Source organism: Argiope bruennichi, chromosome 7, assembly GCF_947563725.1.
Source record: "Argiope bruennichi chromosome 7, qqArgBrue1.1, whole genome shotgun sequence".
Lineage (NCBI taxonomy): Eukaryota > Metazoa > Arthropoda > Arachnida > Araneae > Araneidae > Argiope > Argiope bruennichi.
Genome location: NC_079157.1, coordinates 32528174 through 32553884, shown reverse-complemented (window position 1 = coordinate 32553884; position 25711 = coordinate 32528174). Strand labels below are relative to the sequence as shown.

Genomic DNA, 25711 nt, shown 5'->3' with positions numbered 1-25711 from the left:
TTTCCGGCGTATGTTCCTGATTAAGTTCTTAGCTTGTGCCGGGTTAACAAAATCAAAACACGAATATCACAAAAAATTTAAAATCTGCCTGAATGTGTCTTTCATATAATTTGGTAAGTGAGTTCAGAGAAACAAGGCTTTTACAACTGATTTACACAGAAATGAATTGTATAGAAATCCTGTTTTCACTATTTTGATGGATTTTCAATAAGGAAAAGTAATGTCGGTCTAGAACGAATGAATAAGAAAGTACATACCATTTTCTAAAAAAAGATTTTTTTTATCAAACCAATGATATATTTTTAATTGGTTATTTAATTCCTAAATTATACAATAAATTGATATATAAAATTGTCTAGGTAGATTTCCCTTAGTATTTTGCAGAATTATTAAAATAAGTATTTTATCTTCAAGTCTGTGAAAATTTTAAGACTGTAATTTATTATCAATAATATTAAGTTAAATGGGGCTCAAATATAAAATTTATAAATATTTTATATAGATATTTTTTTCCCTAATAATCCATTTTAAAATATAATACTTGTGTATTAATTGCATGCCATTAGTAAACAGTTAAGATTAATAGACTTCTTTGCTGATTTATCAATGCTTGACACATGACATTTTTAAATGTTGGCCATCAGTTCATTTATCTATATATATATCTATGTATTATCGTCCTATTTTTAAACCATGTAACAAACATTTGGTTCATATACTGGCTGATTCTAAAATTCACAATTCTCTAATTATATTAATAGAAACCTCAAATACAAGAGGGGAAGGAAATTTGAATTCTTATTACTTCCAACAATTTAAACTCGTTGAAATTGATTTGGGGTTTTAAAATTTTTATCACTTAATTTTCTCCTAGGTCATATGCTATATTTCTTCTTAATTGTTTATTCTAGAATGGAATTGAATAACTTTTTGAGATTTTCCGAAATAAAATCAAATTTTTTTTAGCTGTAACTGTCAGAATTCATTTTAGGTATTCAACATTTTCAAAACATAATCATAAATGATTAATTTTTTCTACCATCAATAATTTTTGTACTAACCACACTGATTTTTTGTAAGTATTCCCATCAATATTTAGAAAATTCTAAAAACTTCTCAAAGCCAATCTAACCTTCATCCATTTATTTTATTTATTCCTAAAACAAGTTGACTTTACAAGTCAAAACTTTTGTATTATAAAAATGATTATCAAAAATTTTGCAATATACGCAAGTTCTTCAATGGAAACTAAATTTATAATAAAAATATGTTGTAAATCAAATATAGACAATTTAATTTTATTATATAATTTGAAGGCAAGTTGCTTATGGAAAGTGATAAAATGTTTGATAATTTTTTTTTTTAAGCTCAACTGTTTCAAATCTCATCTTTAATTATGTTCATGTTGTTTCTGTTCAATACTTTATCTGGATAACATTATGAGTGTAAAACTTGCAGTTCAGCAAAGACAGTACACTGGAAAAATTTTTTATTAAACATTTCAAAATTTAATTTTAAAATTTCTATTATATCACGATTAATACAAAATCATAATCTTTGCCAGTAACTGACTACTTGTTGTATTAAATCAACTCACCATTTTCCCTATCAATAGCAAATATTTTAAAATAAAAAGATGATAATAGAGAAAAAATGTAGTGTTAGCAAACAACCCCCCCCTTTTTTTTCCTTCATTAAATTGGAATTTCAAACAGCGTTACCAGCGGCGATATTCTGTTTGGTGTTGGTTGCATCATTATTGGCGACTTTATCGCATGCACCGGTATAATGGAAAAGTATCAAAATCACTTTTAAGACAAGGCACCTAAATTTAGATATTGCCTATTTGAAGTCGGAGTTCGACATGTTTATTCCAGTACTTCAGGAAACATTGCACCTCATTCAATTTTTTATAAATGAGTATTTTTTCTTTTATGGATTAGCAAATTAAATTATTTTTTCTCAATAAAGCAAACTAAACGGCATTATATTTTACATTTTAAAATTAAATCATCTTCTTTCCAACACATTATTATATTCATCTTTTATAATTTCTATGTTAGTTACTCCGGAAATTAATGTGCTTATTAATATTCAAATATTACTTATGACCATATTAATTAGTATTTATTAATACTATGTTCTTAAAGGAGGTTTTGATAATATACATCTGATGAGGCAATAATAATAATAATAATAATAATAAAAAAACGTCATTAAAAGTTAATGGAATTGGACAAAACTTTTTTTTCAACTAAGAATAAAAACTTAAAAGTGGATGACCTTGTAACGACAGAGATAAATGTACCTATCCAATTTGAGACAATATTCATGCAATGTGTGTTTGACAAAATTGTTTGTGATTCAATTTGACAAGCATTTAAAAAATGAATATGCATCTTTATTAATGAACAGTAAATTCTTTTTTAAAAAAATTGCAGCTTACAATAACTGCATCAAATTTTAAGTACATTTCTTACAAAATATCAAGATACATCATTTCCTTAAAAGACAAAAACATTATAACAGATAAACATTTTACAGTATTTCACTTACAAAGCAAGAGAAAAATTACTAACATTAAAAATAACACAGTTTTAAAGAACTTAATTTAAATTTGCATCAGTTTTTTTTAGAATGTTTTGTTATTTAAACAGATTTTTTCATGGTAAAAGATTGCAAAAACCAGCAATATTTTTAAATGTTTTAAATTTTTATTTATTTCTTACAAATTAAACTTTTTTTTAAAAAAAGGCCACACCACACTGATTAACCTTTTTAATCATATCACCAAATCATTCCAGTTATTGGTTTGGTTACAATCTTTTACAAATTGTATTTACTTCCTAAAAAATGTTAATTTTGTGTGAAAAAAATTTAATTAACTTTAGATTTATAATATAAAAACACATTTTGCAAATAATCAATAAAACATTCAATGCAGAAATATGCAGTTGTAAAATGTAAACAAGTGTTATATACATTCTAAAAAGTATATACATTTTTTGCTTTAACTATTTTAAAACATGAGAAGGACACTTTTATACCTGCACTATTCAAAATGTTTGTTTTACATTCTGACTAGAACTCATTGAACAATTTGATGATATGTATTTGTGTTGTAACGGCAAACAGAAAGCGCAAAAAGCTTTCACAGACGTTTCAGGTTTTTCTTACTTTTCTTGCTACCAATTATTATTGACACAGTTTGTTTTGAACAGCTATGATTTCTCCCATTCAAAGGATTAAGACAATTTCCACAAAAAGCATAATCACAGTTTGTACAAGAAAATTTATCAGTGATTTGACTTTTAGCTGCATATTCACATTTAGGGCACTTTCTCAATATTCCATTCTTCAGGTTTTTCCCTTGCTGTAAATAAACATAAGATAATATTAATTTGGTATTTTCTTCACTGATATATATCAGATGCAAGGGGGAAAAAAAAAACATATTTAAAAAAAATCTTCAGATATTTATCCTTTATTAAACAATTAAAAGCATTTGTGATTTTAATTAAATAAAGATTTAAGGATTTATTAAATTTCCCAAATATGTATTACTAGTATTTTATAGAAATGCAATATTAATTTTTTCAAACAAAACAAATTCTCTTTTCCATAATGCATATATATACACAGGGAGGCGACAAAAGTCCTGGAATATCTAAAACAATGTATAGGACCTCCTTTTGCCTGGCAAAGTGCAATTATTCAACTTGGCATGGACTCAATAAGTTGTTGGAAATCCCCTGCGAAATAGTGAGTCATACTGCCCCTAGAGACATCCATAATTGCGAAAATGTTACAAGTTCAAGATGTTGTGCATGCATTGATTTCTTCATTATGTCCCATAAATGATCAATGGAATTCATGTCGGGCAATCTAGGTGGCCAAATCATTCACTGGAATTATCTAGAATGTTCTTCAAACAATCACGAACAGTTTTGACCCAGGGAGATGGCCACCACCAGCTTGCACAACACCTTGGGTCCACGGTTTTATGAAGTCTTTCACCACATTCAAACCTTACCATCAACACTTACCAATTGAAATCATGACTCATATCTGACCAAGCCACAGTTTTCCAGTCATCTACAGCCCAACCAAGATGGTTACGAGCCAAGGAAAGGTTCTGTGGGTTGGGAGCACTAAGTCCTACTACTACTACGTCACCGAGCTTCAAACTGTATAATTATCTCCTCATAAATTTGGACTTTAAGTATAGGGTATTCGCTGATCCTCACATAGAGAGGATGGAAATTATAAGGGCAAGGATAAAATTAAAAGCTGTTGTTTCTATTTATTTCTAAATGCTTCTATACAAGTTAAAACTTTTGAGCTGCTGTTGTTATCTATATCATCTTTTATCAATATAAGAATTATATATAACCCACTAGGTTTGTTTCCATAGAATTTTCTGATGCTAGCTTTTTAATTTTTATTACAAATTATTTAAATGATTACAGAAATAAAATCTAACTTTATAAATTCTCAATTTTTGTTTAGGAATTAAAAGATTCTTCCATTTTTATCTTTAAAATTAATAATCAAAACCAAGCATAAAATATTTTTTTATTACCTCAATGAAAGAATCAAACTTTCTATTTGATTGGTTTGCTAGAGGCTGTTTAGGTGGTGTTTTGATATTATTTATATCAGAAAGCACTGTTTTATACAATGAGACAGGACGCCTTGTTTCTCCTTTATGATTAGTCTTCAATATTGTAGTGAGATGCTGATGGTTTTCCTAAAATTACAAAAAAAGTGTTAAAAACAATAAAGTAATTAACTGTTGATCTAACTATTGCTTTAACCCTAGAATTTATATGTTACAACATAAATTCAGTCTCCTTATTAAATTTTGATTTAACATCAAAAAGAAATATACAAAATAAGCTACAAAAGGTTTACTACTTCTACTTTATTGGCCATTATATAAGTATATTCATTTATAAGAACTGAAAACATAAGATTTAATGCTAGAACATACTTTTTTAAAATATGATATTCTTAAGCATTTTGCATTCCATAAAAACGGTTTTTTCATAAGCTTTGTTATTTACACATTACATCATAAGTTTTAATCTGAACTATGCCTAATATATGAAAAGTCTGTCCCAGTTTGAATGTATTACAAGCATCCAGAGAACATACTTGGCATATTAGGCCTGTTTTTATTTAAAAATATGATACAATGTATAAATATCAAAAGATAAAATGGTAAACTAAATAAAAAAGATTACTGCCTCACCAAATAATATTTAGAAGGATCCTAAACTGAGCATAGTTTCAATGAAAACTTAATTATTATTAAATAAAATATTCTTAGGTTAATGCTTTCTTAACTAATTCTATACTAAAAATCTTCCAAGAATATTGATGAGACATACCTTATGATCTTGTTTTTCTTTCAGAAATTTCTTTCTTCTAGAATTTGCTTTAAAATCATTAATTACTATTTCTCTCCACTTTTTACTCACACAACATACTTTGGTAAGATCAGCTGCTGAGAGAAAAGTAAATATATGCTTCAAGGTTGAAATGCAATTAATTTTATCTAGTTCTCTTAGAATATCTATCTTTATATATTTTATTCTACGCAATGTATCATCACATTTCTGAGAAATATCAGAATTAATGTGGTTTGTGGAATCTTTATCGGAGTAACATTGTTCTTTATTATTTTGGTTGCCTACTACACTTAAATGCAAACTGATATCTTTGTCCTGCTGCAAATATTGTGTTGCTCTCTCATTAGTTGAAATAATCTTATCTTCTAGATCATGTATTAAGAATGAAGGAAATGAATTTTGATTTAGAATTTCAGCATTCTTAGAATTCTCAACAAATGAATTACAGGAGCTTAGAGATATGTCATTAAAATCAATTTCTTTTATAAGTTCATCAAAGTGAAATTGAAAATCTTTTAAATTAGAAGTGGAAGCACAGTCTTCTTTAGTAGAAATATCCGAACAATCAAGGCTTAACAATTCAGAAAAATCATTTGCTCTCTTTTTAAAAGGTGAAGATTCTTTAATAGGAGATAACTTATGCACAGTTTTTGTCAATGATGATTTGTTATCACTTCCAAAATAACCACTGTCATTCAGTGCTTGCACAGGTGTACTGGAAGGTAAAAAACCTATAAAGAAAAGGTTGATTAGAATTTTACTTATATCATACAATATCTAAACACACCTTAAAAATTATTACAAAATAGATTAGATTTCTAAAATATGCAAATAGAAAAGATTACTAATATAAAAAAGTGTTAATTTCATTAACACTGACATCTTCCATTGGAAAAGAAATAAACTATCTTCAAGGTAAAAATTGTAATATTTCAAGGATTTCTTTAAAGAACATGTATAATAAACTAATTAACTTAAGACTAAAATGGTAAAATTATACCTGTGAAATTAATGTTTTTAATGCTAATAATTAATATCTAAACTAACAAAAAATTGAAAATAAATAAAAGTATTTAATTGCTTTTTGTTAGTCCAAAAAGTACAAATACGGTACAGACACCAACCTGTGATACATTGCATACATACAATTGACTACATCATTAACGAAGAAAAGCAAAATTTCAGTAATTCTTAAAAAAATTTATCCACCTTGATTTACACAATTAAATGATATTTACAATAAATATACTTTTTGAAAATGGATGTTCTACACATCAGTAATTATTATTTTTGGAGGGAAACTTTCAAATGAATTTCTCTGAGCAGGACGAGAAAATAAGTGATCATTGACAAATGCTAAAGGCTTAAATATTTTTAAAAAATAAACACAAATGGCTGTAAAATGAAGACAAAAATATGTTGGTATAAAAAATCAAAATATTACATCGACTACTTTTTTTTGCCATAAAACTAACTACCCATTTTTAGGACTTAAAAGAGAAAATTACTAGAAGCCAAATGTCGTTACAGATCACAACAATCTTAATAATAAACATTATTATTCAGAGAAAGGTCACCCATTTATATAAAAATACCTTGTTTCATAGGCGTTGAAATCATGTCGTCTTTTTGTATAAAACTTTTAAAAACAATACATTCCCCACCCCGCGAAATATCAACCCGCGAACAATTTCATATCTTCAAAATTCCCACATCGGAACGATTTTTTTTAAGATTCCAGATACCTAGCCAATGAGAACGTTCCTACAATAATCGATATTTGGACACTATTTAATGAAATAATCGATTGCTTTCCTATGATCTTTACAATAGTTTCTCTTATTCGTAAAGCTAATTATGATATAAATACTTTTTAAAAAAGAATTAAATCACTGAAAAATTTTAAAGCATTTAGACAGCCTGCACAAATTATGAATTTTTTTTAAGCATCGTTTACCATGTTGTTCTTTAGTACTTCTTGAGAGATGAGACTTAGCATCCGTGATATGAAAGTTAATAAAACTTTTCAGTTAAAATGTAATAGTTATATATAAAATTTGAGTTTAGAATTATTATTATCATCCAAAATCCTGAAATGTAATTTGAAAAAATCTCATTAAGTCATGAGAAAAGTAACTAGACTCATTCAATAAAAAAAATTGTTTAAAAAATTTATAGAATGAAAAGAGCTAGATAGATAATACACATATTTAACATCTATAGTGTAGACATCTATCAAAATCTGAGCCAGATTCATCAAGAGGTTAGCCGTCTGTACTTTCAAAAACATGTAAACGCGATAACTCAAAAACGCAACGATTTAAATATATCAAACTTGTTATGGGATTTTTCGACAAGTATAGTTCTGTATCAAAATGCGTTCCACTCGGTCAGGATAAACGCGTCTAAAAATAAATTCGATTTTCGGATACTATTAATGCATGCTAGAGATTAATTGCCAAAAAATTTGCCAAGGATCACACGATAGATTCAGTAAAAATGCTAAATTCACGTCAAAAGCTCATATTTCGTATCTATTGTATGCCAATGCAAGGTTCTTTCCGGTATAACAGGTTTATTTGAGAATATGAGAAAAAGTTTGGGGAGACTACTCCCACTGTTTTTTTCATAGATCGAAGACAAATTTTAGTAATCAGATTATATAACATATCTTATTTATTCATATCTGTGCACTTTCGAAAAATCTCATTTATATATATATACGTAAGTAAAAACTGATAGATGATCAGATTTTTGATAAATTTGGCTCAAAATTTATTAAAAGATCTATAATTTAGATGCCGAAATTGTATACCAAATTTCATTTATCTGAACCATTGCGTTTTTGAATTATCCCATTTACTAGTGCGCGAAATTACAGACTGGCAGACGGACAATTACGAATTTTGATCAAAATTTGACACATAGTAAATCTATGTATTAAAATTAATTTATCGAAGTTTTCCAGATTTTGTGTTATTGCTTTTAAATGTATGCGAATATATAGACGGTTACAAAGCTAAAATTTACAATCATAATCTGTATACCAAATTTTATTTATCTTGTTCTTTTTGTTTGAAGTTATCGCCTATATTTGCACTCAGATAGACAAACCTTCTGGAATGGATTTGTTAACATTTTGTAGTTAAAACAACCCAATATTTTCAGATTATTTTTAGTCAAATTCTTCCAGAATTTAATTAATAATTTTCAAAAATCTTTCTCAGTCAATTATTAAAAATTCAAAAATACGAAAGTATATTGCAAGTGCAAGGAATTAAAGGGAAAAATCAACCGTGCAGTTCCGCATCATATTATAAAACACAATAAACTGTAACAAACAAATATGAAATTATATAATCGATGCAAAATAAGAGTTTGATGAGAAACATTCAGAAATTTGACAACTGACAATGCACCATTAAAAAAAATTATCTGTATTAAAAAAGTATTTTATAAGATCTCAAAAGTCACTTTTTTTTTTTTTTTTGATGATAAAAATCTTTCTTGATATTCTCAACTGACTCAGGTGTCATTAAGGTCTACAAGAACAGAAAATTGAAAATTTTGTCTCGTAGAATGAAAGCAAGCATGCAATTTAGGAAGATTGTTATAATCCCTCACACTGACTATTAATTCTTTACTTCATCCAACAGGCTGTATACTCACAGCTGTAAAAAATGGCTCGAAGATATACGAGGTAAATAATGTATTAAAGTAATAATAAATAATGTAACTTTCCCTTTTTTCTCTCAATATTTCTAAATTAAATCCTGCTACATGAACCTTTTTTAATTTGCAATTCCATGTACTTTTTTTTTTAAATTTATGCTCAATATTTTGTTCTGCTGCTAACTATCAGTTTCAGCTGAATGGAAGATGAGAGACTACACAGTATAGGCGCTTTCAAGCTCCCTCCCCACATCAGTCAATCAAGCATGGCGGTTGATATTACAGAGACAGAATTTCAAACATAATTTGGGCTATTAATTAAATCAAATAAATATTTAAAAAATATTTGTCACTAAGCGATATAGTTAAATGTTTCTTAGTTTTTAAATGGTTATAATAATTACTGGGCATATAATCTCTCAAGCGTATGGTGAAAAATGAATGAAAATGCATTTCTGATGAATACGACGCTTAGAAATCTTTCAGGTATAAAAATAAATAATTAGAATTTTTAATACTTCACCATATTCGTGGGTTGTCTCATTAAAAAGATCTTTTAACTTATTCCCTAAATTTTTAAAATGTACTCCTAGGCAATTGAGACTTATAAGACTTGAATCAAACTTTTATATATGACGTCTGCATCTAATATAAATTTAATATGATTGCAGCACTTTACGACATTAATGTAAAAGACAAACTATCCGTAACGATTTCGTATTCTGCTCGCGATCACCAAGCTTCACTTTGCTGCAACATTAATTTAATAAGAGAGTTACAGAACTTCTAAGTCTTTCGAGAGCTACGCAATGACCGTTATGCAATCTGGCTAGTTCGCCAATTAAAAATTCTTTACTACAAATACTCATATCACCTAATATCAAAATATTCCTATAAATTTTTTATTTAATATATTACTAACATATTATCATCAATTCTTTGAGTTCCATATAATTTCATCGAGAATTCTGCATCTTGTATATTAATTATACAACATATGGAAAAATTCAAATTATATTTAAAAAAAAAAGCTTTGTATTTTTCCGAATATATGTGTTGTATTTATAAAAATACATGCAATCCTCATGTATTGAATTCTGAAGAAAGTTGTAATTGATTATCATTTTTTAAAAATAAAATATGAAATAATAACTGTGAATAATTTTGTTTGACAATTTTTAGTCGGCCCCTTAAATTTTCCTATGGCCGAATCGTCACTGTAAAGTGCGAATTCAACTTCTTTACAAGGTCGTACTTCCAAGACAGTTTACCTGGTTTCTTTGGCGATATTTAAAACAATGTGTAAATCCGAAATGCCCAGAAACTTTTGATCATGTAGTGTAATTGATGCATTTCTTGAAACAATTCCTTTTCATATTATTTTTCTGTTACCTAATTGGGGTCTGAGTAAGGAGATGCTTAATTAAAAAAACTGGCTGATCTTATCGAAAATCAAAAAAGATATATTTGAATCGTTTGTAATTGTTTTTAACTATGATTCTTTATGAAAATATTATTCTAATACAATTTTTACTTCCCTTACAGCAAGTAATTTAAATAAAATGAAAGAAAAAAAAAGTTATAAAATCTGTCTGAATTTTTGCGTTATCAGAATTTATTGCTGCAGCTTGATAGATATTATATCAACTCCTCATTTATAAACATTTTGTTTCTGACCATGTTTTATGATTTGCCATAAGAATCCCCCTTCCGCTTTCAAACAAAATGACCAAGAATGGATACCATTAAAATATTCACTGATGGACCCAAAAATGATAAAAAGACAGGTTTGGCAATGGTAGTATACTTCCACAGTAAGAAAATAGATAAAAAGAAAAAAAGGTTCCTATTTCTAAGCATGCAACAAATTACCAAATCGATGTCTTAGCAATAAAAATTGCAGTTGATTATTAAGGAGTTGGAAGAGCAGCATAGATGCTCTATATTCTCAGACTCTATGTCTGCCCCTCAGGCAATACAATTCACGAACAATAAAAATAAAGATATAAAAAAAATTCTAGAAAACTCGAGAACGGCTAAAGGGCAAAGTCAATTAGATAAACTGGATTAAGGCTCACATCGGTAATGTGGAAACAAGAGAGCAGATGAATATGCAAAAAATACAATTTAGAAAGATCAAATACATATTGTAGCCCCAAAATTATTCCAAATGTTAAAGAAGCGAATTAGGAGAGGGAGGATTAAGCAGTGGCAGGATAGATAGATAATGTCATGCAAAATATGCATAACATATAAATTCAGACTGGGACTAAAAATTAAAAAAATATTTCACCTGATACTAGTGCAAATGATATCACGATATGGAAGATTTCCCGAATACTTCTACAGATTCGGAAGGATGCAAGGCCACAAATGTATATAGCCTTGGTTCAAAACTACGTAACAAAATGAGTCAAACTCAATGAATTTGGAGGAAAATTTATTATGGATAGTGTTGATTTTAACAAAATATTATACCATGCATATTTAATACTCTGAATATTTAAAAACATTATAAAAAAATTATTGAAAAGATGTCTAGTCTTTTACTAGTCTACAGATTCTGATAGTCTGAAGATTTTTTGAACTTTTGTTGGCCATTGTACTCTTATGCAAAAGCTGGATAGTTAATGAGAATAACAGAAAGTCAAAAAAAAAAAAATATCCTTGCTTTATAGGTCTTAGTTTAGTGGTAATGGAGTGACAGGCTGTAATTAAAACCTTTCATCTAAAACTTATTATTAAAAATTTTTTTCCTTTTTATTTCAATTACCATTAAAGCTAGTAGAAATAATTAGACTTACAAATCCTTAAATGAAGAAAATGTGGTTAACAAATTAAGATTCCCCAAATAAAATTTTCTTAGAGTGGAAGAGGAAGTAAACCAATGTTTCTTTAAGATAATTCTCCCTGATAAGTAGCTCACTTCTTCAGTTCTATAATTTTAATTTGATTAACACATTGTTTTAATAATTATAATGACAAAGTATTAATATACATTAGCTTTATTTGTATGTTTAAAACCTACAAAGCTCTTATGGACATTATACAAACAAAAATTTCAATAAGAGTTCATTCAATAACTTAATGTAACAACGTTTTGTACAGTTTAATTATTTTTCCTTCTTCTCGCTTGCCTTGCCTTTCTCTTCATACCAACTGAAGCTCCACGTTTTGCGGCATTGACAAAATTTTTAAACTGTCCTTTGACTTTCACTTGTTTTCTGAAACGATATAAAGTAAACAGGTAAGTACAAAATAAATATATTTAGGCTTTAATATGGAAATTACAACAGGAAATTCTTACCTTCTGTTCAAAGCTTGTCTATTAAGAGGCACATAAGCATAGGGTTCATATCTTCCTCTTTTAATATCACCACCAGCTTTCTGCAATACCAACAAAAATTTGATCAGAAAGAGTGTGCACAGTTGAAGTTTTTAAAAAAATATTTCAAAACCAGCGGAATTTACTGAAATGTTTTCGCATACTTTCCTATAAATGTATTTGCATATTATTAACTACATGGCAAACAATCATTACAAAAAGCCAAATAGCATGTTATTCCCGGTGATTAATTGTTTGTATATGGTTAATACAAAAATACTAGAAAAACTGAATATGACTTTTGGATTCCCTTTTCCAAATGACCGAAATCAAAATTTGAAATAAAATTTCAATTAAAGTCATCATTTCACATATCAAATTTCATATACTTAATTCATAGTGTTTTTGAGTCATTCAATTTACATGTTTGAGTAGAAGTAGATTTACAGACAAACAGCCCTTTGATAGATATGGTTCAAAATTTGATAATCTAAATGTCAAATGTTAAAGCTGTAGACTAAATTCCATTTCCCTATGTTATGTTTTGAATAATTACGTTTATATGCATTTAAAAGAAAAGATGAGGACCAACTCTTTGATGGATTTAGTTCAAAATTTGATACACATCTGTAGATGCTAAATCAAAGAGAATTTTATTCATCTCCTTTTTTTGTTTTGTAGTTATTGTGTTCATTTGTACTTAGACAGCCGAAATTCATCTAAATAGATTTCAATTGAAATTGGAATAGAAATTTATGAATTTGGTGTAAAGAGTATATATGGAAGGATATAGTCAAGGATTCATGGTAAGTTGCCTTTTTGGAGAACTTTCAAAGCAGATAGCACCAAAATTTGTGCCTCACATGGTGTCAAACCTATAACAGCAAGTAAATTACTTGCTAAAATGCACATATCTAACAATTTTTTTTGTTTATTAATCAGTTGTTGGTTAAAGCACATCCCGCAGCAAATATATGATCTTTTTCCAATTCAAATCCCTTAGCCATTTCTTATCTTAACAATCGGTGTCAAAATCCTATTCCTAATGCTATCCTGCTTTGCTTTCAATATGATTCATCACACTAATTTAAAAGAAATAAAAGAAAAATTTTGAAAGCAAAAGGACAAATGGATTAGTTATACAGACTAGAGTGGTTTAGAAGCAACAATTTTAGAAAATCGCTGAAAAATATAGTTGACATAACTATAACTCATGTATAGACAGTAATAGCAATACTGAGACAAAGCATGTTCTATATGAAAAATGAAAAGAACTATCATTTTTTATATCTTGAACTTATTGCTATATATACAAATGCCACGACTCTGGTCTTAAATTTATGGGAACTGCACTACAATGTTTTTAGACATTATCGCCATGGCAAAGTTTAAAAAATATAGACATACAGTAATTGGTCTAAAGCTTTCTATATAATTTAAATGAATTTGATTCTAATTGGAGTGGATTTGAAATGTGTTCACAGAAAAGAAACTACGCAAATATTTTCTATAACAATGTAATGAGAAAAAAAGGACAATATTGTGAGATTATATACAAAAAAATAAATCGTGATATAATTTTTAATTTTCCCTTCCTAAGAATTCTGATAGCACTTTTAAATATCACTAATAGAAAATTATGACACAAATTATACAATTCATTCTATGAATGAATAAACCATTGATACAATTTTTAAAAAAATGTTAAAAAAATGACAGCTAAAATTTATTCAGAAGGCAAATTTTTCAACAATTGATTCAGATGAAGCTCTTTTGCCTCTACCGAGATAGTATTAAAAAAAATTATGTATCTATAATCTCTTCAGCTTCAGCAAAATTATCAGGGCATAGGAAATTTTAACAAGTAACTCTGGGTAAAAGAGAAATGCTTCTAAATTAATAAAAAGGGGAAAAAAAAACAGAATATTCCTTTAATATTATTTATTTAGTATAGCCTTTTTTATTTATAACTAACATGAAAAAAAAATCAAAATTATTACCTTAGCCTTGAATTCTTCTCCGGGATTTTTCCTTTTAGTCTTGGCATTCAGATTACGATAAATACCCTTTGTTACTGTGAAAAATAAACATATTTTAGTGACAAAGAGAATGAATGGTTACAAAATGAGGTTTTACCAAATGATATACATCAATAAATTGTATATAAGGAATTTAAAACAATTTTGATAAGCTAGAAGTAATTTTAGATGGCCACACCCCCATAATCTCAGTATTTATGAAATAAGACAGAAAAATCATCAAAGTGAACAAGCTAATTTTTATGCATAGGAGGAATTTAAATTTTAATATCCATTTATCTACATGTACAATTCCATTTTTTAATCAATATCTCATCTATCGCCATCTGTAATGTTGGGTAGAATTAAAAATATCTCCAATATTTTAGTCATTATCAGATTCTAAATCCCAATTTCTGTTCAGGCATCTGCTGTTTAAATTGACTGATTTATCAGTGTATGTATAAAATAAAGGACGAATAAAAATTAGTCATGGGATCAAATTTTATTTTTTTAAATGCTGATGAGCAAAGATCAGTGAGCTGAAGTATGCAATTTTTATTATTTTATATTCAAATCAATTTTTATTATAATTATTAGTTTTTACAGTGTTCAAGAACAGTATATAGAGAGAAAATCTCACTGCAAGGAAGCAACATTTTTAATACATATGTTTATATTTGAAGTATAAACAATAATAAAATAAATTCTTAAGCACTTTGCCAAGGTGTATAAAATTATCTGCTGTAGTTTTCATTAACTAATGTATAACAATTGAATCCAAGATATTGTTAAAAAGATAACAACCCATCTAAGTAGAAACAACTTTTAGTTACCTTAATAAATATCATCTAACAGATGTTTGGTGAAAGATTTATGCCCAATTTAGGAAAATGATTGCATTATGAACTATTAATATTCTTTATAAAATTATTTTCTAATTTTTTCATGCAGTAAATAAGTACAAAGAAAAAAAAAATTCTTATAAATAATTACAAGCAATCCAATGATTAGGGTCCATAATATAATTAATTAAATATAATTAATTCATTTATAATTTAAAAAAAAAGGAAAGTTAACTTACCTATTGAAGTAGAATCTTTTTGATCTTCATCATCATCATCAGATTCTTCAAGTTTCCTTTTATTTTTCTAAAAATAATAATTACAAAAAAAAAAAAAAAATCATTCAATATAAAACTGACTATGCAATAATTATATGCAATTCAACATTTATAAATTTTGCACCATTAAAGGAAAGTTTGGTGAAATATGAATATTCAAATAACACAACATGAAAAATTGCATACCTAAGCATTTAATAAATAAGCCAATGTAAATAATAAATAAGTTGACAAAATATTTTTTTTCATATTTACCTTCAGAGATATTCCTAATCCAGAAAGAATATCATCATCGTCAGTTTTATTCTCTGCAAAGAAGTAAAAAATATACAGAGGAAATAATGAAATTCATACTAATTGGACAAAAATATGAATTTCCTCTTCCTTAATTTCTTTCAGAAGAACTTTATATTATAAAGAGGAATACAATTTATTTAATATATTTAAAATGGCCCACATTCTCCAGAAAATATGATATAAAACAACTTACTTTAAATATTTAAATCAGATTTCAGGACATCCATTTTAACGTTGCTAGAACTTTCTTTTTTACATTTCAGAAAAGTCTCTAGTATTGAAAATCAGTATTTAAAATAGCTAGCAAAACCAAAGAACCATCGCCTTGTCTGAATCACTGTCTGATTTTTGCAAATTTTTATTTGATATTAATGATGACTTCAAGATATATTACACAGAAAAAGGTTTTGGAATATTTAACACACAAATGATTTGGCCTACAATATCTGATCATATGAGAAGCAGACAGAAAACTAAAAAAAAAAAAAAATTATTTTCATGAATACTTCAAAATAACAGTTAATGTATTATCGGAAACCACACACACATATCTGGTTTAGTTCGTCATTTTTTTACCATACTCACTTCCTGAGCTTCCATACTACATATCAGACAAAAAGAGCTGGTTCAAAGAAAATACTTACTGTGCAACAAGTTAATATTTGGTTGAAATAAATCAAAATGGATTTTTTTTTCCCCAAAAATTGTTTTGCTGCCAGATTAATAAAGTTTCATAGTAACAAGTAAATAAATAAATAAAAAAAAAGCTTACAGAGGGGGGAAAAAAAAAGGCTGAAATAATAAGATATCTAGATATCAAGATATTTACTTTTTTGTTTAGGTTTTTCTTCTTCATTTTCTTCAATAATAAGTCGTCCATCTTCAGATACCTTGAATTCGTCGTTTCGTTTTCTGGGTTGCTTTTGTGTGTTGTCTTGTTGTGCTTTAGAAGGGGAGAAAATATGCAAGATATTACATTTTAGAAATATGCACAGTTCCTGTTAAGACATTTAAAAATAATCAAATTAAGTAGTTTCACAAATTAAATGGGGGGGGGGGGCATAAAAATTACATGTTAAAAAAATATATATTTGACATGTTAGTATTGCACAAATATCCAGCATAATAGTGCATTAATCAGACAAAAATTCAATAACATGTTTCATGCCTTTAACTGACTAAATTTAATTGTAGCAAAATAAATTGTCGTTAGCAGTTTATGTATATTACGATATGAAGATAAACATACGTGCTTTTAAAAAATGTAAAGCTATCTAATATAATTTTCATGTGTAAAAATATATATTTGTAATCGTTATCATATATATAATAAAGATTATTAAAATATAAAGAAGCAAGAATTCATATAAAATTCGAAGAAATGGCTAAAGATAAAATGATGTTTTTAAGATATTTTCTTAAAGATGATACTCTTGAAATATATAGTCTATTTGGTAATTCAATTATTTTATAATGGCCAGACTGATACCAGTCAAAGTTACAATTATTAGATTTTACAAAGCATTGGAAATTTATATATATATATAAGAAATACATGGAGAATATTTTTAATAGTAAAAATTTTATTTAGATAATGCTTCTTTCATCATTAGTCATTTTGAGCATACTAAACTCCAAAATAATAACAAAGCATAAAAGAAATTATTATATAAACAATTTTATGTATTAACCTCTTAATATTAAAAAGTAAATAAATAATGGTTTTACAAGACACTAACTTAACAAGCGCTTGCCAGCAGAGGGATCTAGTAAATCAACAATGTCATCCTCAGCATTTTCTTCAAGACATGGAGCTTTTATCTTTTTAGTACGTGATTTAGGAGCTTTTACTTTAGCATCTTCATCATCCAAAAGTATGTCATCATCAGAATCAGCCAAAATATCAGCAAAACTGCATTAGGAAATAAATAATATTAACCTATCTAAAGTTCCAAATCAAAATTTTATAATATTTCTTTTTTAAATAAATAAGTACAGAACATTTTTTTTTAATAAATAAGTATAGATATGAGGAGAAAATAATAATAATAAAAAAAAACCCAAGTAAAATGTGGGGAGAAGAAAGAAACTCACTCATCAGTTTTCTTCGCAGGACCATACATTTCTAAATCACTGTCATCATTCCTCATATCCTTCTTGCGCTGCTTACGCGCTTCAACTTTTCGAATATTAGCCAACTGTTTCTGATAACTCTTTGGCATCATTTTGGAAATCATTTCATAGCTAAAGGAAAATTTTCAATTAAATGCAGTTCATACTTAAAGGGACCAATAATTTTGATACAATAAAATATTTTTTTATAAAAGAAAAAGAATCAACGACATTTACCCAAATTTCCGAACTAATCTTGTGAACAGTTCTTTGGCTTTAAACCTCAAAGACCGTTGATTACCTTCAGCTAAATTTGTTAAACCTGTAATCTAGAATAGAAAGATAATAAATAAAATTTCAAGTTTTTATTAAGTAAGTTAATTTGACACATATTTAATAAAAATTCCCCTCCCCATCATTAAGCATCAATAGAATAATATTAAAGAATAGGATCATAAATCACACAATAGTAATTACAATTATTTAATATAAAAAGAGAATATTTGTTAAGTACATGAATAGATATATAATAAAATTTTTTCCCTATATTTTAAATATTTTTTTTTTCTTTTTTAAACTTGTTTGCATATCATATATCATTTGAATTCTTACATACATTATTCATATAAACATTCTGAAATAGAGAATATAATGTATTTCGAATTGATATTCAATTTTTTCATTTAATAATATGTAGCTTTCATCAAAAAGAAAAATTACCATTGACTGGATATGTTGTGCAAGGGTATTTGTATCCAAAGCAGCAAATAAAATCTTGAAGAAAGATAAAGTAGCCACAACAATTTCTCGTGTTTGCGATTTAACAAGTTCACACATCAAATTTATTAAATTATTTAAAATTTCAGGATTCAACTGATCTAAAACATAAAAAAAAAAGTTTTTATTAACGATGAAACAAATGGATAACAAAGTAGATACTTTATAGTAAAATAAATATTAAATAAAAATATTAACATTAATAAATGGTATTTAAATTCTTACCTTTAAATACATATGAAACTCTTCCAAGAGCTAATATTGTTGCACTTACAAAATGAGGACTTCCAGCAAGACCAGCTAACAGACATGTAATATATTCCTTAAGAGCATCTGAAGAGAACAAATTATTTAATTACAGGAAAAATATTCACAAAAGTTTCAAAAAATGCTTCAAAAAAGGACTATATCAATTGCAACAATTCAATAAATCTATATTTCCCCATTTTCTTAAATAAATTTTAAAAACTGGCATCAAAGTTCATACTCTCATAAAAAATATAAAGAACACATTTGATTAATGACGAATATAATAGTAATATTAACCTAAAACAACAGAAGGTGTCAACTGAGCAATTAGATAAGTAATTTATTCATCAAAATGTAAAATAATAATGATATTCTTTTAACAAATATATTAAGAACATCAAATAATGAAATTGCAAATATATTTAATAACTGTAATTAAATAAACAAATTATAGTTATTTTTAAATAAGAATTTCCCTACTTATTTAATAAGAAATCTTAAAGAAAAGATAAGGATAAATTTTTTAATTAGTATTCTATACATATAGGAATATGATCGAAAATTGAAATATTTGACATCTTATATTCATTGATCCAGTTGGCTCTGAAGTAATTAAAAATTATAATATTAAATGTTTTCACTATTTTTGAGTTAGAACTTGTTTTATTATTTGCAGATTATTCTTCCTTAAGGTAAATTTATTTATAGGGCACTCCTGTCGTATGCTAATTAATGTCATTGTTAACTTCTAGCTTATGGGCGGTTCAACTGCTGTATTATCAACAAGTTTGGATTTCGTTTCCCTACTTAAACTTTCCAGTTGAACCCTAATTGTCTCAAAATCCCTCCCCTACTGTGTAATACCCTTTAGGGTCGGAAAATTTCGTCCTTGTTGTAATCACTATTGGCGATAGTGAATTTTGTAACCCATGTTTTGGCAGCATTTCTTTTTAAAGTAAAGTTTCTAAGGAGTATGGAATGAGTTGGCATAATTTCACTTGTAAGTAATACTCGATTGAAAACGTTCTTATTTTCCTCCGTTCCTTAATTTCTTAGTATTAGAAATGGCTGGACGCAGCAGAAGGCTTACACAAGCTTTGAGAACTCCAACAGAAAATGACAGCAAGTTTGTAAATATTTTGCCATTTGTTGAAATGTTGGTTTGAATGTAAATGTCAACTGTTCTTCTAGTAAAGTTGACTTATTTAAAATTTTCTTCACAGAAGAATTATTGACAATGATAGTTGAAGAAACTAAAAGATATGTCCAGCAGATATTACAGCTAAAACCAGCTGATTTAGTGGAAAAAAAAATGAGGCATTTATATTTCTTCATGGAAACTAATGGATATAGATGATATTTTTTGACAGTTTTTGGATTAATCCTTTTAATGGGACATATCGAAAAAGATAATATACTGGAATACTGGTCAACATTTGAGCTGACTGAAACTACAATTTTTTGGAAGATCATGCCTCATGACAGATTTATACAAAAAATACTTAAATTCCTTCATTTTGCTGACAACAACAAAAAAGTGAAGAAAGATGCTCCCGATTACGATCGCCTTTGGAAAATGCGAAACATTTTTGAATACTTAAATAAAGTATTTAAATATATATATAATCCAATCGAAAACTTATCAATTGACGAAATCATTGTCAAATTCAAAGGAAGGGTGCCATTTAAGCAATATATTCCAAAGAAACGGAAACAGTGGGGCATGAAAATATTAAAATTGCTGATATGACAAGTTACACCAATGACATGAAAGTTTATTTATATAAGGAAAATGGCCAGCAAAACCTTTTTACTTTTTACAACCCAGTCTGTACAATGGCAGAATGCATAAAAAATAACGGCCATAAACTGATTATGGACAATTATTTTTCATCTTCAGAATTATTTAGAGATCTTCTAAAATATAAGAAAATTAATTCCTGTGGAACTGTTCGACAAAACAGAAAAAGTTTTCCAAAAGAATTAGTTTCTTCAAAGGAAAAGCTGGGGGATGTGGTCTTAACATTCTGCAAGGAATGACTGCATTATGCTGGAAAGATAAAAGAGATGTATATATGCTTAGTAACATGCATATGCATCAAAAAGATTTTGAAGGGAAAAAAAGCAAAAACAAAAAAATTTGAGCATAATGAAAGTACTTCCTTCAAACAAAAAGAGGTGCTACCCAAGCAAAAAAAAAAAAAAAAAAAAATCGCCGATTGTTATCATCTTCATATGGGTTATGTAGATTTAGGCGATGGAATGAGTACAAGCTATTCATTGAATTGAAGGATTCAAAAATGGACTCAAAAGTTCTTCTTCCATTTGTTAGACTTGACAATAAAACGCATTTATTCTCTTAACAAAAAAAGGTGCTCTCAAAAAAGTAACACACAAAGAATTCAGAATGACTTAATTTCATCTTTGATTGGAAGAAATCTGCAAACATCTTGTCCTGCTGTAAGCAATTGTCACTGGCCGTTTGATGAAAAAAAAGAGAAGAAGGTGCCTTGTGTGCAAACAAAATGGCCTGCCAAGACTCTCAACAGTTATATGCAAGACTTGCAATGTAGCTCTCTGTATTGATAGAGATTGCTTCTTGAAGCTTCATACAACTTTGTTGAATGGAACTAACGCTGGAAACCAAGAATGATTTTATTAAAATACAATAACAGCCCAAAAGATGTTTTTCTTATAAATTTCAAAGTGAAGCTCAAACATGTCAGCAAGTATGTTTCAGCAATGTTGTGTATCTGAATTAAATTTAATTGGAACAAGTTGAAAAATTTAAGAACAATATAGAGAAAAAAAAAATAGCTAAAAAGAAACAGCTAAATTTCATTTGCAATAAAAGTTACTATTGTAGCAGAACTAATTAAATAAATAAAAAAAAAACCCAGCTATTTTTAGAACCAAAAAATGAAACAAAACTCATCTCAGATAAAAGGCTATTTCCAGAGCAAAAAATCAAAACAATTTCTGAGAGAGAGAGAGAGAAAAGAAACTGGGTATTTGCAAGGTTAACATTTAAACCAAACATTTTTCTAGAAATAAACACTGCTCTTCTCAAAGTAAAAAAAACTGAAGTTTCTTTGAAACTAAGACAAATTAATAAAAGCTTTTTTCCAGAGTCTCAAAATAAAGCAATGGCTCAATTCAATGATAGTAAAATGTGGCATAGGTTTTCTTCAGAATAAAAAAAGAAATGAAGGAAATGAAAACTTTTCTTAGAGAAAAATATTAAAATATATTTTGAGAGAAAAATAAATTTAGAAAATTAACGAAACTTCTTTTTGGCACTAAAAATTAAACAAATAATTAACTACAATAATAGCAAAAGTTCTTTTTAGGGAAATAAAATAATTTATTCTTTTAACTGATAAAAATTAAATAAAGTATTTGCTTTCAGAACAAATATTAGCTAAAGGCTTCCTTGGTCACTAAACAAAAATTGTAAAAACTAAGAAATTTTGGAAATTTTTTTACAACTTTATAGTAATATGTGTTTATATTTGAGCCCATCTAATCAAATGATAAATATTTGAACCAAGAATTACTTGATGTTTCATATGACGCAGTGGTGTAATGAAGGTAATCAGTGTCCAAGACAAAATGCTACTTCTTACATTTTTTTTTTTTTTTTTTCAGTTTTGATGTTTAAATAAACTCTTGGCTTTATCATTATTTTGAATTATTTATGTCAATGATTGATTTAATAGTTTATAATTAATCATTCAGTAAAAGGTAGAACTGTAATTTTAAAATATTGTAGGAGATTCATAAAATCTATCAAAATAATAATTAGTTAGTTTTTCTGTGCATTCAATATCAGAAGAGAAGTATTAAAATACTTATACCTTCACTTAAGTCCACTGAAAAATAACTAGACACTTAAATTATTCCAGAAATATTTGCCTTGAAATAAAACAAAGTAGCTGCATTAAAAAATTAGGAATTCTAGATTTCATTTTAAGCATTTCTCAAAGATAATCTAAATCATTTTCTAGTAAAAATACTAATATTTAATAATGAATGCTGATAATTGAGAATGCCACACAGGAAAAAGACCTTCAAAAAATAAAATTAACAACTTTTTAGCATAATATTTTCGGAATTAAATCTTATGCATCGAATTCTAAGTAAACCATATCTAGTCTTTCTTAGGTTATTGTCTTAATTCTGCTGATTACTTACTTATTAGTCAATTTTTGTGCAAAAAAAAAAAAAAAAAGTTTTTATAATTCAGCCATTGAATATCTACAAAACTGAGCATATTTTTCAAAAACACTACTCTGCAATGAGTAACTGAAATTTTCAGCAAAGTTTTCAATATAAATATTAAGCATCGGCCAAATAATGGGAAAACACTACTAGTAATTTATATTACAAACGGTTCGAATTATGTTAGGAATAAAAATTATATTCAATTTCTATGGGAGCAATATATTATTATAAAAACATTTAAAGATGTTTTCAATTTATAAAACAGCAGAGAATTGTTATCTGTGTGATGCACAAAGAGATGTGAATATTTTTAAAAAGAAAATATAAACAATTAGGATCTTTAATACATTATATAGAAATCGTTACATTTTATTAAAAGTGATGAGTTAGAATTTTAAAAATGAAATGAAGTTCACAATAATGCGTTCAAGTGTTGTTAGCCAAATTCGCAGCTTCAGTAATACTGGAGAAATTCATTTAATTTTAAATATAACTGAAAAAATTTTGTTTAATGAGCTAAATAAATATACAGCAGATATTGCATTTGCAATTTATTTAGTATCATAATATTTAATGCAATATTTTCTCCTACAGAATTGATGAAATAATTTTCAGGAAAACAAATAAATGAAACTGTGATCAAAAACCTTCTCTAGGGTTTGGACGAGGCAAAACCGGGGGGGGGGGGGGATCTGCTTACTGCGGAGCAGAAGATGACCCATTAACTCTACGGGCAGTTGAAATCAAAGAGGTTATTTTCAACAAACACCTTTAAAAGAAAAGGAAAGCATCTTCCAGTTTCTCTCACTGAAAGCCTGTATTCAAATTAACTTTTCTGAGTTTGGGTTCCCGAAGCTTAAAGATTAATATGGTGTTGTCAAATTTGTCACTCAAATTTTGCCACTCAAAAATTTATTCATTTTTGGTAATCCATAAAAGATAAGTTATAATAATTTTTTATGACATAACATATATTTTTTAACTATTTGAACATATGTGAAAATATTTCTGATATATTGTTTAATACATAAAGGCAGCAAGTTTTAATGCCCATGAAAATTCAGCTTGTTCTGGAATTAAAAAAATTATACGTCGGTTTATTTTCGGACATTAAATTTGACGTTTTCAGATTTGGTGTGTCATCCTTTCCAGTATTCCTTTTAGATACTAAGTCCAACATCAATGATGACTCTTTTGAAAAGGTAAGCAGTCTTGTATGTTTTCATGTTTTGGCATAACTAAGTGCTGTTTTCCCATATTTATTCGGCTTATTACAAAGCGAGCAGTGCACAACAAATGAATCTTGTGGAACTTCTCGAAATCATTCAACCAAATCAGGATTAATTTTTTTAAATATAACCAATTTGCATTAAATATGGATTTTGATCAGTTCATTGTTTAAAAAAATTCTCTAATCCACTTTGAATAAGCTCACAGTTTCTCAAATAATAAACAAACCATTCGATAAACTCAAATATGGTAGACTTAAAACTATCATGCTCTTCCGCAGATTGAATGTTGTTGTTCCTGTCAGAGAAATGTATGTTATTGTTTCACACAATTACAGAAGATTCATGAATAATAATTAACAGTAATTCGGGAATCTCTTGTAAAATGTCTTGAAAATTGAAATTGGATTGATATATATCTATATATATATAGAGAGAGAGAGAGGAAAAAAGAGAGTAGAAAAGGCATTTCCACATTACAAAATTGCGACTGGTATTGTTTCATTTTTGGAGACTATGACTTAAAGTTCTCTGTGTTTTCACTGTTCCTGTATTTGCTCCGTTATACTTTTATTCATCTAACATTGGTAACCTCCAATTACATTAGATGACTGTGAATCTACTACAGAATGAGTTTAATTGCTTTCAATTTTGTAATAGAAATCAATGATGCAATATAAAAACCAAATCTAAAATAATTTAAGAATAACTATTGTTATAAATAAGTTTAAAAAAAATCTAAAATGACATTTTCCTATAGCTGATAATTTAAAATTAAAAAAGCCCTAAAATAAATACAACACCACAATATAAAAATACTATGCATATCAAAATGTTTTATTATATATATATATATATATATATATATATATATATATATATATATATATATATATATATATTAACTTCGAAATAAAAAAAAAAGTTGTGACTTACTCTTTGGATCATCAGAAGAAAATCTTTGTAATGCCTCACCAATTTCATCCAACAGATTATAAGCAGCTTTTCGAGCTCTTTCAGAGTTTTCTTTAGTGCAAAGAACAGCCTAAGTTGAAATATTATGAACATTTTTCAAAATGTCAAAAAGAATTTCATAATAAAAATTCAGAACCTAACAATTATATAAATTTTATTCCTCCTTTACCTCTGGGATGATATCTAGTACAGTAATTTTTTCATTCAGAGTAGATTGTGATACCAGTTGTTGAAGACAATTTAGGCGTAACTAAAAGAGAAAAAATTATTTGAGTATTATACCAGCTTATATAAAA

At 27.3% G+C, this 25711-nt stretch overlaps 2 protein-coding genes across 2 annotated transcripts in view; both read right to left on the bottom strand.

Annotated features, from left to right (window-relative positions):
- Nucleotides 1–2677: 2677 nt before the first annotated feature.
- Nucleotides 2678–7127, bottom strand: LOC129976044 (F-box only protein 43-like). Its single transcript, XM_056089394.1, has 4 exons — nt 7010–7127; nt 5394–6145; nt 4583–4750; nt 2678–3373 (listed from the first exon to the last, which is right to left on the bottom strand). Exons 1-4 carry the CDS (start codon nt 7032–7034, stop codon nt 3152–3154), a joined length of 1167 nt encoding a protein of 388 aa, XP_055945369.1. The 5' UTR covers nt 7035–7127; the 3' UTR covers nt 2678–3151.
- A 4948-nt stretch (nt 7128–12075) lies between these two features.
- The window catches only part of LOC129976373 (RRP12-like protein), a 35564-nt gene continuing 21928 nt past the window's right edge, over nt 12076–25711 (bottom strand). The window contains exons 23-35 of the mRNA XM_056089906.1: nt 25585–25665; nt 25377–25485; nt 18964–19071; nt 18682–18839; nt 18199–18290; nt 17944–18093; nt 17589–17761; nt 16679–16792; nt 15808–15860; nt 15514–15580; nt 14412–14485; nt 12394–12473; nt 12076–12310 (exon numbers count right to left, since the gene is read on the bottom strand). Coding sequence (XP_055945881.1) covers nt 12196–12310; nt 12394–12473; nt 14412–14485; nt 15514–15580; nt 15808–15860; nt 16679–16792; nt 17589–17761; nt 17944–18093; nt 18199–18290; nt 18682–18839; nt 18964–19071; nt 25377–25485; nt 25585–25665 — 1374 coding nt within the window. The 3' untranslated portion in view covers nt 12076–12195. The remainder of the gene's footprint in view (nt 12311–12393; nt 12474–14411; nt 14486–15513; nt 15581–15807; nt 15861–16678; nt 16793–17588; nt 17762–17943; nt 18094–18198; nt 18291–18681; nt 18840–18963; nt 19072–25376; nt 25486–25584; nt 25666–25711) is intronic.

What these genes read in the sequence shown, in the direction of transcription:
- LOC129976044 (XM_056089394.1), bottom strand. Translation starts at nt 7,034, where the DNA reads ATGATTTCAACGCCTATGAAACAAG. An exon ending in AAGAAAAACAAGATCATAAG is followed by an intron (nt 4,751 to 5,393) that starts GTATGTCTCATC and finishes TTGTAATTTTAG; the next exon opens with GAAAACCATCAGCATCTCAC. An exon ending in AGTTTGATTCTTTCATTGAG is followed by an intron (nt 3,374 to 4,582) that starts GTAATAAAAAAA and finishes GTTTATTTACAG; the next exon opens with CAAGGGAAAAACCTGAAGAA.